This window comes from Sapajus apella, unplaced genomic scaffold (genome assembly GCF_009761245.1).
Source record: "Sapajus apella isolate SASKATOON/1434 unplaced genomic scaffold, GSC_monkey_1.0 scaffold195, whole genome shotgun sequence".
Lineage (NCBI taxonomy): Eukaryota > Metazoa > Chordata > Mammalia > Primates > Cebidae > Sapajus > Sapajus apella.
Window position 1 is genome coordinate 77,820 of NW_022437135.1, and position 12,282 is coordinate 90,101.

General features: G+C 51.1%; 1 protein-coding gene across 1 annotated transcript in view; it reads right to left on the reverse strand.

The window, feature by feature from the left end:
* The window catches only part of HDHD5 (haloacid dehalogenase like hydrolase domain containing 5), an 18,487-nt gene extending 6,432 nt beyond the window's left edge, over positions 1-12,055 (reverse strand). Inside the window, exons 1-5 of the mRNA XM_032269578.1 lie at positions 11,910-12,055; positions 4,791-4,994; positions 3,705-3,817; positions 2,221-2,314; positions 304-337 (exon numbers count right to left, since the gene is read on the reverse strand). Of these exons, the coding sequence (XP_032125469.1) occupies positions 304-337; positions 2,221-2,314; positions 3,705-3,817; positions 4,791-4,994; positions 11,910-12,035 (571 nt within the window). The 5' untranslated portion in view covers positions 12,036-12,055. The remainder of the gene's footprint in view (positions 1-303; positions 338-2,220; positions 2,315-3,704; positions 3,818-4,790; positions 4,995-11,909) is intronic.
* Positions 12,056-12,282: the final 227 nt, after the last annotated feature.

Consider the following 12,282-nt stretch of genomic DNA (forward strand, 5'->3'; position numbering starts at 1 on the left):
CAAAAAAAAAAAAAAAAAAAAAAAAGTTGAGAAATACTAGACTAGATCACCTCCAGGGGCCTTTCCACCCTCAGATTCTCTAAGCTTCCAGTTTTCCTGGAATAGTGAGTGGCACGGGGAAGGAAAGACTAACAGGCTCAGAGACGGTGAGTAGCAGAACCAGACCAGACCAGGCCCCAGGTGTCCGGTCTCCAAGGCCCCCTTGCTGCTGAACCAGGCTGCAGGCAGTCACAGAGACAGCCTGTGGGCCAGAAAGGAGAGGGAGAAAAGACCTCACAATTCATAGAAGAGCACTTCTCTTACCTTCAATGCGGGGGAAGTCATTCCTTGGGAGGGGCTGCAGAGAGACAAAGGAGAGGCTATCAACACAAGTCACCTTCCACTCCTAGAGAACCACACCCCTGCCTCCGGGGCGCTGGGAGGGGAGGGAGACACACTCCACAGATCCCATGCCCTGTCAAGCCCAAGCCAAGGGGAGCTGGAGAGGACTGAGGAAGACGCAGAGAAAGGAGAAAAGACAACGGCCAGGTGGGCCACAGAACAGGCGGAATACCGCATGTGAAGTCACCAGGAGAAAGGGGGTCAGCTGTCTTTCTCCGGTGGGAGAGGACACAAGATACAGCCAAGCAAGGCTCTAGAATCAGGCAGCTAAGGATGCAGGTGCATCAGGGCCCGCTGTCGGTTCTCGAGCAGGCAGCTTCACTCGACCAGCCTCAAGGGTCCATTCCATCCCCAGGTCATGTAAGTCTTGGCTCTGCCACTAACCAACTATGTGGCCCGAGGGAGGTCACTCCCCTGTGTGGGGCCGTCCCTGAGCTATTCTGAGACCTGTTCCAACTCTGACATTCTGGTTCTCCACAGAACTTGCACAGGTCAGGGGGAAGGCCCTCACAGTGGAGGAAGTGCTCTGTTCCATCAGAAACCTCTGGAGGAGGAAGGACTTAAGCTCTATCAACAAATAAAAGTCAGCTATCTGTTTATAACTACATGCCCTCAAACTGTGAGAGCAGTCTGACTTCAGACCTGGGCTACGTATACACAGACAGTGCGACGTGGAGAAAGTGAGCCAGCAGGCACCTCAAGAGATGGCAGTCACGCTGCAGAGGATCCCCAGGGATCACAAGAGAGACAGGGGACAAAGCCAGTGTTCAAAACTGAGGCTGCACACAGGGCACCTAGGCAGGTGTGCAGACTGGCCAGTGCTCCCTATGCAAGCACCTCTCCCGAGGGCAGCTCAGAACCGGGCCACAGGATAGCTCACCTTGCAACAGCCAGCGGCTCTCCTGGGCAGCACTGGGAAAGCCAGCCAGCAAGTCCCGAACTGCTTGTTGGAGGGGAGGCTGGGGCTCTGAAAGGGTTCCCAGCTAATTACAAACAATGCAGAGAGGACAGGCGTAAAGCCTGCGCTTCTCCGGGCTATTTTCTTTTTCTTTTTCTTTTTTTTTTTTTTGAGACAGTCTCAGTCAGTGGCCAAGGCTAGAGTGCAGTGATGTGATCACAGCTCACTGCAGCTTCCAATGTCTGGGCTCCAGCAACCCTCCTGCCTCAGCCTCCTGAGTAGTGGGGACAATCGGCATGTGCCACCATACCTGGCTCATTTTCTTTCTGTCTTTGAGACAGAGTCTCACTCTGTCACCCAGGCTAGAGTGCAATGGCACAATCTTGGCTCACTGCAACCTCCACCTCCCGGGTTCAAGCGATTCTCCTGCCTCAGCCTCCCGAGTAGCTGGGATGACAGGCATCTACCACCATATCCAGCTAATTTTTGTATTTTTAGTAGAGACGGGGTTTCGCCATGTTGGCCAGGCTGATCTGGAACTCCTGACCTCAGGACATCCGCCCGCCTTGGCCCCCCAAAGTGCTGGGATTACAGGCATGAGCCACTGCAACCGGCCAATTATTTTTATTTTTTTATAGAGATAGGGTCTCACTATGTTGCCCAGGCTGGTCTTCAACTCCTGGGCTCGACCAGTCCTCCAGTTTCAACCTCCCAAAGCATTGGAATTACAGGTGTGAGCCACCATGCCCAGCCTCTGAACCATTCTCATAAATCCAGGGAACAAAAAACCCTTAGCCAGATGTGCCTCCAAGGAGTCAGTAGTCATGCAGAGGCACAGAAAAAACACAGCTCTACAGGAGGGCTTGCAAAGTGAGTGACAAAGCCAATGTAGGGCACTGGTGACGTGCAGATGACACAGCCCAACCTGTGCCCCTTATTACCGTGGTCTTCGGCCGCCGCTCCAGGTCCACCATGTCAAGCAGGGGGAAGGCCATCCGCAGCTCATCCATGGTAACAACATTCCGGAAGCCCAGTCTGGAGCGAGTTCAGGGAAGTAATGCTGGACAGTTCTGGGGGAAGATGCCTTTCTGAATGCATCAAATCACAAGTGAAGGGAACACAACCCAGTCCTGATCAAGCCAGGCAGGAGGGCAGCAAGCAGAGCCCAGCAAGGATGGCACAAATCCTGCAGATGCTGGCAGGCAGGCTGCAACTGCACAGGTAAAGAGGGCAGCTCCTGGGCAACCCACCAACAGTCACCAGGCACATGCCAGGTACCAGGTCCTATGCTGGGCACAGCACAGAGGGCAAAAGCACGTAAGAATCTGTCCCCAGCTGAGTGCAGTGGCTCATGCCTGAAATCCCAGCACTTTGGGAGGCTGAGGCAGGAGAATTGCTCGAGCCCAGGAGTTCCAGGTCATTCTGGGCAACATAGTGAGCCCCTGTCTCTACAAATAAAACAGTCAGCTACACACGGTGGCATATGCCTGTAGTCTACTCAGGAGTCTCCTCAAGAGGCTGGGGCAGGAGGATCACTTGAGCCCGGGGGGTCAAGGCTACGGTGAGCTATGATTGTGCCACTGCACCCCAGCCTGGGTAACAGAGTGAGACCCTTTCTCAAAAAAAAAAACCAAAAAAACAAAAAAAAGAAAAAACTGTCCCCAAGGAGCCCAGCACATTCATAGCCCATCAAAACCAGTGTTCTAAGAACAGTGCTGCCAGTCAGTGCTGAGCTCAGAAGAGACTCCTCCGTGGGCTGGGGAGTCCAGCGGAGGGAGGAGGGCTGGAGCGAAAATCTTAAAGGATGAACACAAATCAGCAAGGAAGAAGAGACCCTAGGGAGGGCCAAGCCAGCTTCAGCCTATCTCCTCTAAGATCTGCCTCCATCTTCCTGTCCTCAATTTCAACTCGCAGTCCTAACTGGACGTGGTTTTGGATTACCCTCAAAATGAATTTCCCAAAAATCCTGATTCTATCAGATTGCCCCATCAGCAATAAAGCCTGCCCTGCCCTGCCCTGCCCTCCACTGCCCTCCACTGCCCTGAGAAGTTGGTCAGACTCCTCAAGTTTACTTCCAAGGTTCCCGACACCCTGGCACCACCCTTCCTGTTCTCATTCCTCTCCCTATCCCATTCCAACCTCCTAATTCCCCTGCCTGGGAAAGCTTAGCCATCTGCTGGGCTCCACCGTACCCCTCCAAGAAGCCAAGGCAATTCCTGCCCCAGGGATGCTCCGTTGCTTCCCCCAACACCCGTGGCACACATGAGGACTGACCACACTCGGGAGCTGTCCTCCCTCCCGAGCCCACAGCATCACCCATGCACCCCAGCACCCAGCATCCCTCACCACAGTCCCCACTCAGCTAAGGGAGGAAAGGCTCCAGCCCTGCCCCTTCCCTTCAGCCAGAGTAAGACCAAAAGGATACCCCCGGGCATTTTCCACCACAGGCCCCTGCCCAGACACCAGCATCCGCTTCTCGTGGTACTTTGAGAAGAGCTTCATGGGGCTGTGAGAGAGGATAACTTGGTCTGCATCCACCTGCAGGGACAGCCAGGACAGGGGAGGGCAGAGGAAGACAGAGCCATTGAGGAAAATAATGAGACAGGTGACAGGCCCTTTAGCCTAGGGAAGGGAAAACCCGCTCAGGAAAAGAACAGACACAAAGCCCTTTCTAGCACCCAGCAGCACTTCTAAAATGCACCCCACCAGATGTGAGAAGAACCCATCTCATTTGGTTCTTGCCACACGAAACAAGAGACCAGAAATGTCACAGATGTGGGTTCTGGCCACTTGCCACCCTGTCAGGTTGAGCTAGATTTCCCAGGCCCCCGCCTGGAGGCCACAGGGCTCACGTGTGCTGCCTGTCACTGTCACAGAAATCGGTCTTTTACTTTCTATTTTCAGTTCTGCTTAAAGACTTCGCTTCTTAACATTTATACTAACCCTAACAATGCAGCCTTTACTTAAAAGGTTTTTGGAATTCTCTCTGGAAACCACAGCAAGGAACCAATTTTATACCCTCACGTTTTACATTCAACTTGGAGCAACAGCATCTCATCAATCAGCCACTTTATTTACTCTCCTGGTTCCAGAGGACTCCTTCCCAAGCTGAATTCGCCCTCAATGAACAAGAATGCATCAAAGTTGGGATATGGTGCAGGGCTGCAGGTGACTGAAGGGGACAGCACTCCTTCAGGTGCACACATCCTATTCAGGAAAGCCAAGGTGTGACTTCAGATTTGCACCTGCTATGCCTGCTGTGCAAAGTTCTACACGTGTGTGCGACCTTAGCTTTCCAGGGACCCACATCCTAAATGCCCAAAAGAAACGAATACAAGGACGTAAACTAAAACTGCCAAATACACAGGCAGGATTTTTGTGTTCTGCGGTGGCCATGACCTAGGACCACGTGAGACCATACCCAAACCCAGGCAAAGGGACGTGGAACTGGAGCAGAAGCTCCATTAGGAACCACGTCCCTGGGCTTCTATGCCTCTGGCTGCCTTCTCACCTTGCATCCCAGCAGGGCTGACAGCTCCTGGGCTTTGCTGTGTTGTAAGATGTTCCCAGCATTTGTGACAAAAACCACGGGCACCCGCAGCTGCCCCTGGGAGTTCATCAGCCTTCGGAAGGCTTCCAAAGCAGCAGGGATCACTCTGTGGCCCCGGACAAGCACTCCATCGATGTCCAACAGGAACCCAAAGGTGGGTGGGCTCTGCAGAGATGGTAAGATAATTACCACTACGTGAGCCAAGAGGCAGGGGGAGGGCAAAGAAATAACCGTTACAGAGAGAGGCTCAACGCCACCCTCAGGTCGCTGACGGCCCTTGAAAACCTATGTCAGAAAGAACAAAGAAATGAAGACAAGGGATTCTGATAGGGTAAAAGTCCATCTATAACAAGAATTATTCCGTTTTCATGTTTTTCTAAACACATAACTACAGTGTTAAATTATTCCTGCGTAAATAAGAAGGCAAATTTTTTTTTTTTTTTTTGAGATAGGACCTCGCTCTGTTGCCCAGGCTGGAGTGCAGTGCTGCCATCTTGGCTCACTGCAACCTGCACTTTCCCGGCTCAAGCGATCCTCCCACCTCGGCCTCCCGAGTAGCTGGGACTGCAGGCAACACTACCTCGCCCAGCTAATCTTTGGTATTTTTAGTAAAGATGAGGTTTCGCCATGTTGCCAGGCTATTCTCAAACTCCTGGACTCCAGCAATCCGACCACAATGGCTTCCCAAAGTGCTAAGATTACAGGCATGGCCACCACGCCCAGCCTAAGCAATTTTTTAATTAGAAAATAAAGAAATCCAAAGAAAATATAATCCCAACACTTTTTTTAATTATTTATTTTTACAGATAGTCTTCCTGTCACCCAGACTGGAGTACAGTGGCATGATCATGGCTCACTGCAGCCTTGACCCCCCACTGCCCTGGGCTCAAGGGATCCTCCCACCTCAGCTTCCCAAAGTGGTGGGATTATTAGGCGTGAGCCACGAAGTCCAGCCTAATCCCAACACTTTTTTTTTTTTTTTGAGACGGAGTTTCGCTCTTGTTACCCAGGCTGGAGTGCAATGGTACGATCTCGGCTCACCGCAACCTCCGCCTCCTGGGTTCAGGCAATTCTCCTGCCTCAGCCTCCTGAGTAGCTGGGATTACAGGCACGCGCCACCATGCCCAGCTAATTTTTTGTAGTTTTTAGTAGAGACGGGGTTTCACCATGTTGACCAGGATGGTCTCGATCTCTTGCCCTCGTGATCCACCCGCCTCGGCCTCCCAAAGTGCTGGGATTACAGGCGTGAGCCACCGCGCCCGGCATCCCAACACTTTAAAACAACCAATTAATAGTTTCCTTTTTTTCTCTTCTTATATTCCTCTTGTAGCTACAACTATGCCATATATATTTTGCATCATCTTCTTTTTTGCTTGACATATCATAAATATGTTTACGCATTACAATCGCCTTTATAACAATCTTTGAGGATTTTATTATAGCAAAAAGTTTTTTTAAAAAAAAACCTCAATCACTACAGACAATATAAAAATGATACAAAATTTCTTGTCTGCATCTTATCTAGTCCTATTCTCTTTGTTTTCCAGCAGACTTTTATAAACCTATAGTACACACACCTTTCTAATCTTAGCACACACAGAATCATGTTACTTTGTTAGTTGGTATCTCTTGGCTCACTGCAACCAGTGAGCTGCGGATGGCCTTCCTCCTGCTTGACATGGTGGACCTGGAGCAGTGGCCAAAGATCACGGTAATAAGGGGCACAGGTTGGGCTGTGTGTGTGTGTTTTTTTTTTTTTTTTTTTGAGACAGAGTCTTGCTCTGTTGCCCAGGCTGGAGTGCAGTGGCGTGATCTCAGCTCACCGCAACCTCCACCTCCCGGGTTCAAGCGATTCTCCTGCTTCAACCTCCCAAATAGCTGGGATTACAGGCATGTGCTATCACGCCTGGCTGATAGTTGTATTTTTAGTGGAGACAGGTTTCTGCCATGTTGACCGGGCTGGTCTGGAACTTTTGACTTTAGGTGATCTGCCTGCTTCAGCCTCCCAACGTGCTGGAATTACAGGCTTGAGCCACTGTGTCCCACCCGATCTTTCCATATTAATTACACAAGCTCTATTTCCTAAACGTCATTTCTGGCTACATACTATTCTGAGTGAAGAATTCACTAACACTATTCCCTATATTTTGGACAGTTAGGTTTTTCCACATTTTTGCCCCATGAAAAATAATGCTACAAGAAACCTCTTCATGAATACTGATTTTTCCCATGTTATGGATATTTCCTTGAGCTAGATTCTTAAAAGTAGGAGTAATAAATCAGAGAGAGCAAATTTAATTACCCAAACACCTACTGACAAACTGTTGTCCAAAAGCATCTATCAACTCACACATCCACCGGCAATGTACTTCACCCTTACAACATTGATTTCCACAACGATCTGTTTGTTAATTATCAAACTTTTTGTTAATTTAAAGTAAAAAAAATGTATCTCTTCTTTTTCTACATTTCCTGGATTTATAAAGTTGGATATTCTTTTTAAAAATCATTCCATTTCTCTTTTTATAAACTGCTAACATACAAGATGTCCTTCGGTCATCAAAAAAAACTAACCTAACTTGTTTGCTATTTTTCTTTTCTTGGTGCCAACTAGGTCAAGTCATTCTTTTTTTTTTTTTTAAGACAGAGTTTCCCTCTTGTTACCCAGGCTGGAGTGCAATGGCACAATCCCAGCTCACTGCAATCTCCATCTCCCGGGTTCAAGGGATTCTCCTATCTCAGCCTCCCAAGTAGCTGGGATTACAGGCATGTGCCACCATCACCAGCTAATTTTAAAAATTAGAGACAGGGTTTCCCTATGTTGATCAAGCTGGTCTCTAACTCCTGACCTCAGGTGATCTGCCCGCCAAGGCCTCCCAAAGTGATGGGATTACAGGCGTGAGCCACTGTGCCTGGCCCTAGGTCAAGTCATTCGTATTGATATACCTAATCTATGCACAGAGCTCCCTTTATAAACAGCGATCAGAATCAGAAATGGTGCTCCAGGCCAGCTGCAGTGGCTCAGGCCTACAATCCCAGCACTTCCGGGGCCTGAGGAGAGCGGATCACTTGAGGTGAGGAGTTCAAGACCAGCCTGGCCAACATGGTGAAACCCTGTCTTTACTAAAAATACAAAAATTAGCCAGGCATGGTGGCGGGCGCCTGTCATCCCAGCTACTCAAGAGGCTGAGGCAGGAGAATCATTTGAACCTGGGAGGCGGAGGCTGCAGTGAGCCTAGATGGTGCCATTGCACTCTAGCCTGGATGACAAAGCTAGACTGCGTCTCAAAAAAAAAACAACAACAACAAAAAAAATGGCACTCCAGTTCCTCATTTCTTAGCTAGTGTGACAGGGCAAGCAACCAGTCTAGAAAGCAAACTCTCTAAGAGGGCAGCATTTTTGCAAGTACAAATCAATTCTAGGTAAGTTCTAAATAAATAAACAGTAATTAAACAGAAGCAGTTTCTTAAAAGACAATTTTGAGCTGGGCAATGAAAGTGTTAAACATATCCTGTAACAGAACTCTTTGTACCCCCCCCCAAGCCAGACTAGATGAGCGCTTCCTGCCTGGCTATTTGGTTCAATGAGAAGACAATTAAACAAGCAGCCCCAGGACAGTACACAGGGAGCCCTGCACTAAGCGATGAGCCCAAACCAGGGGAACCTGACCCAGGGGTGGGGAAGACTGGCCTTAATAGGTCTTCTAGGCCAATTTAAGGAGTTTAAAAATGGAAAGTGGTATCATCAGACCGGAACTATAGAAAACAATTTGGCTGCAGAGAAAAGACTGCACTGAGTGCCCTGAAGGGAGTTAAGTCAACATAGACCAGGGGGCCAAATGCAATCCAAGACAGAGAAGACGGAGGTTTTACCTGGGGGAGTGGCAATAAGAATGGAGACCATGGGGCATTATTAGAAACAGAACAGTCATGACTTTGTAACCATCCAGATGCCAGGGTTAGGGGAGCAGAGAGCCACACGGACTCCCATGCTTTTTTATTTTGGCCTGGGAACCCAGGAAGATGGATGCTGGTGTCAGTCACTGAACCAAGGGGCACAGTAGGAGCAAGCAGTGAGATCAGAGGAGGACAAAAGGTAAGTCCCACTTTGGAGCTGGGAGACAGGCAAGTGGAGACATCAGCACTGGACAGAAGGTCCTGGAGATGAAAAATCTGGAAGGTCTCTGCCGTCAGAGAACCAGGAAGAAAACACCACTTCATAATGGAGCACGCAAGACCTGCCAGCAAACGACAGTGCAAGGAGGAAAACCAAGAGCATGTGGGGTCAAGGAAGCTGAGGGGTGTCTCTGGGTCCCATGAAATAGGGACTGGAGTGGCTGTAATGATCCCATCCCCCTTCCACTGAACAGGCAAGACCCCCAGGAGAGGGGTCTTGAGACCTTCCAGCTCCACCATGCTAGCTTGTGCATGAGGCCTCTCAGCTTGAACAATGACAGCTCTGGCGCCAAGCTGGAGGGGGGCAGGGACACTGGAAACAGGAGGAAGCAACTCGAGCCAACAAAACATCACACCTGGACACCACAAAACAGCTGCCAAGAGAGCTGACCAAGCCCCACATGCCACACAGGAAATGCCTAGACAAATGCTGCCACTAACCCTTGGCTCCACAGGTTTATGCTGTGGCACCCAGACCTGTCACTGCCCCAGGCACTCAGCCAGACATACGACAAAGGCGTTTTTATGTATTCTTTGTACCAGCCCTTTGGGGAAGTGTCAGCATCTCCAAATGGCCTTGCCTAGCAAAATGTGCCTGGCTTATACAAGGTGTTCAATATACATCAACTAAATTACCTGACTGGACAAATAAAGACACAACCTCAGAGAGAACGCAGCAAGGGTCACCCAGTTCACAAGCGCTAGATTCAGGATTCAGCCTCTCAAGTTCAGCTGGCAACTCGGCAGCACCTCAGAGAAAACAAGGGACCCAAGGACTGCTTCTCCCACCTCCTGCCAGCCCCCAGCTGTGACTTACAGTTCTTCCCTCTCTTCGGTATATTCATGTACCCTCCAGGATCCCTGGAGCCACTCCCTATTCCCCAAGAAATCTCACTAGAATGGGGGTCCTAACCTGGACCCATAGATAAGATTTCAGGATGGCCATAAATCCCCTTAAAACTCTACATGCGAGCTAGGTGCGACTGCTCACGCCTGTAATCCCAGCACTTTGGGAGGCCAAGGCGGGCGGATCACAAGGTCAGGAGTTCGAGACCAGCCTGGCCAACGTGGTGAAACCCATCTCTACTCAAAAATACAAAAATTAGCCGGGTTTGGTGGTGCACACCTGTAATCCAGCTACTTGGGAGGCTGAGGCAGGAGAACTGCTTGAACCTGGAAGGCGGAGGTTGCGGTGAACCAAGAGTACACCACTGCACTCCAGCCTGGGCGACAGAGGGACACTCCCTACTTAAAAAAAAACAAAAACAAAAACAAAAACACCCTGCATGCAAGCTGGGCACAGTGGCTCATGCCTGTAATCCCAGCACTTTGGGAAGCCGAGGCGGGTGGATCACGAGGTCAGGAGATGGAGACCATGATGACCAATATGGTGAAACCCTGTCTCTACTAAAAATACAAAAATTAGCTGGGCGTGGTGGCAGGTGCCTGTAATTCCAGTTACTCAGGAGGCTGAGGCAGGAGAATCGCTTGAACCAGGGAGTTGGATGTTGCAGTGAGCCCAGATCACACCACTTCACGCCAGCCTGGCAACAGAGCGATACTCCATCTTAAAAAATATTAAAAACAATGCTACATGCATTATTCCTGGGAAAAGTAACCATAGCACTTTTCAGATTTCATTTTCTTATTCTTCTCAAGCAGAATCACTACCTAGGCCTATAGAGAGACGGGGATGTGATCTGTCCTTTACCCCCATACCTGGCACAGTGCTAACACTCACAGGTGCTCGACAAAGGCTCCACACATTACTGCCTCCTAGGGACCTTACAACGGGACATGGTGTGGAGAGGGAAGACAGGGACATTGATTACCTGACCTGACCCTGTGTAGGCCTGGGCTAGTATGTGTGTTAACAAAAGTTTGAAAAAAAGCTATAGAACGATGATATAAATGAAGGTATTTAGTACAGTTGTACAATGTGTTGTGTTTTAAGCTAAGTGCTATTACAAAAGAGTAAAGAGTTTTAAAAATTAAAAACTTCGTAGAGCAAAAATGTTACACTAAGCTAAGTTTGTTTTTTTTTTTTTTTTTTTGAGACGGAGTCTCACTCTTGTCACCCAGGCTGGAGTGCAGTGGTGCGATTTCGGCTCACTGCAACCTCCGCCTCCCGGGTTCAAGCCATTCTCCTGCCTCAGCCTCCCTAGTAGTTAAGACAACATGCGTATGCCAACATGCCGGGCTAATTTTTTGTATTTTTAGTAGAGACGGGGGTTTCACCATGTAGCCAGGATGGTCTCGATCTCCTGACCTCGTGATCCACCCCCTCGGTCTCTCAAAGTTTTGGGATTACAGGCGTGAGCCACCACGCCTGGCCTATTTTTTTTTTTTTTTTTTTTTTGGATACAGAGGCTCGCTCTGTTGCGCAGGCTGGAGTGCAGTGGCCCGATCTCCGCTCACTGCAATCTCAGTCTCCCAGTTTCCAGGAGCCGCCAGCGCTCGGGAGGGATCGCGGGAGCCGGGCTGAACCCAGCGCACGCACCAAACCCACACGCGCCTGGGGGCGGCGCACCCGCAGGCGGGGCTCCCGGCGCGGGTCCCAGTCTTCTCCACGTGAAGCTGAAAATCACCGCCCAAACGTCCTCATGGTGGAAATCGGAGGCGGGCAGGGAAAACAGGGACGCGGAAACCGCCGGGGCTGACGAGCAGCCTGGCCGGGGCCGTCCCGACCAGCGCTCTCCCGCGGGGGAAGCGTTTCCGAGGCCGCCGGTGAATCAGGGGAGGCCGGGCACTTCAGACCCCCGCAAGAGCGAGATGCAGTCGGGCGCGACGGCGGTCCAGGCCGTTCCCAGGTGGCCAGGGAGGCCAGCCCGGCCGCCCCTCCTTCCCCGCCCCGCCGCCGGCCCTGAGTGGCGAGCGGCTCGGCCGGAACCCAGGCGTCCTCACCTGAGCGGGGCCCACAGCATAGCCCCTGCGGCAGCTGCTGCCTGGCAGCCCAGCAGCCGCGCGCGCCGGCCGCCAGTAGAGCCCGCGCGCCGCGCCGAGCGCAGCCACACAGCCCCACGCAGCCATCCGGCGGTCGCTGCGTGCACGTGCACAGCGTGCCGCCAGCCCTCGAGTTCGCTCGCCGCGCAGCCAATCAGCGGCCGATGCGCGCGGCATCTCGGGAGTTGTAGTCCGGTAAGCGCGCGGAGTCCGGCGGGCGCCAACGGAAGTCGACCCGCGCGCCGAAGGGGCTTCGTTGCAGCGAAGAAGTGCGGGGCCCGCCGCCTCGTAGACCGAGATCGCGGTGAGCGGGCCGCGGCGCACGATGGGCACC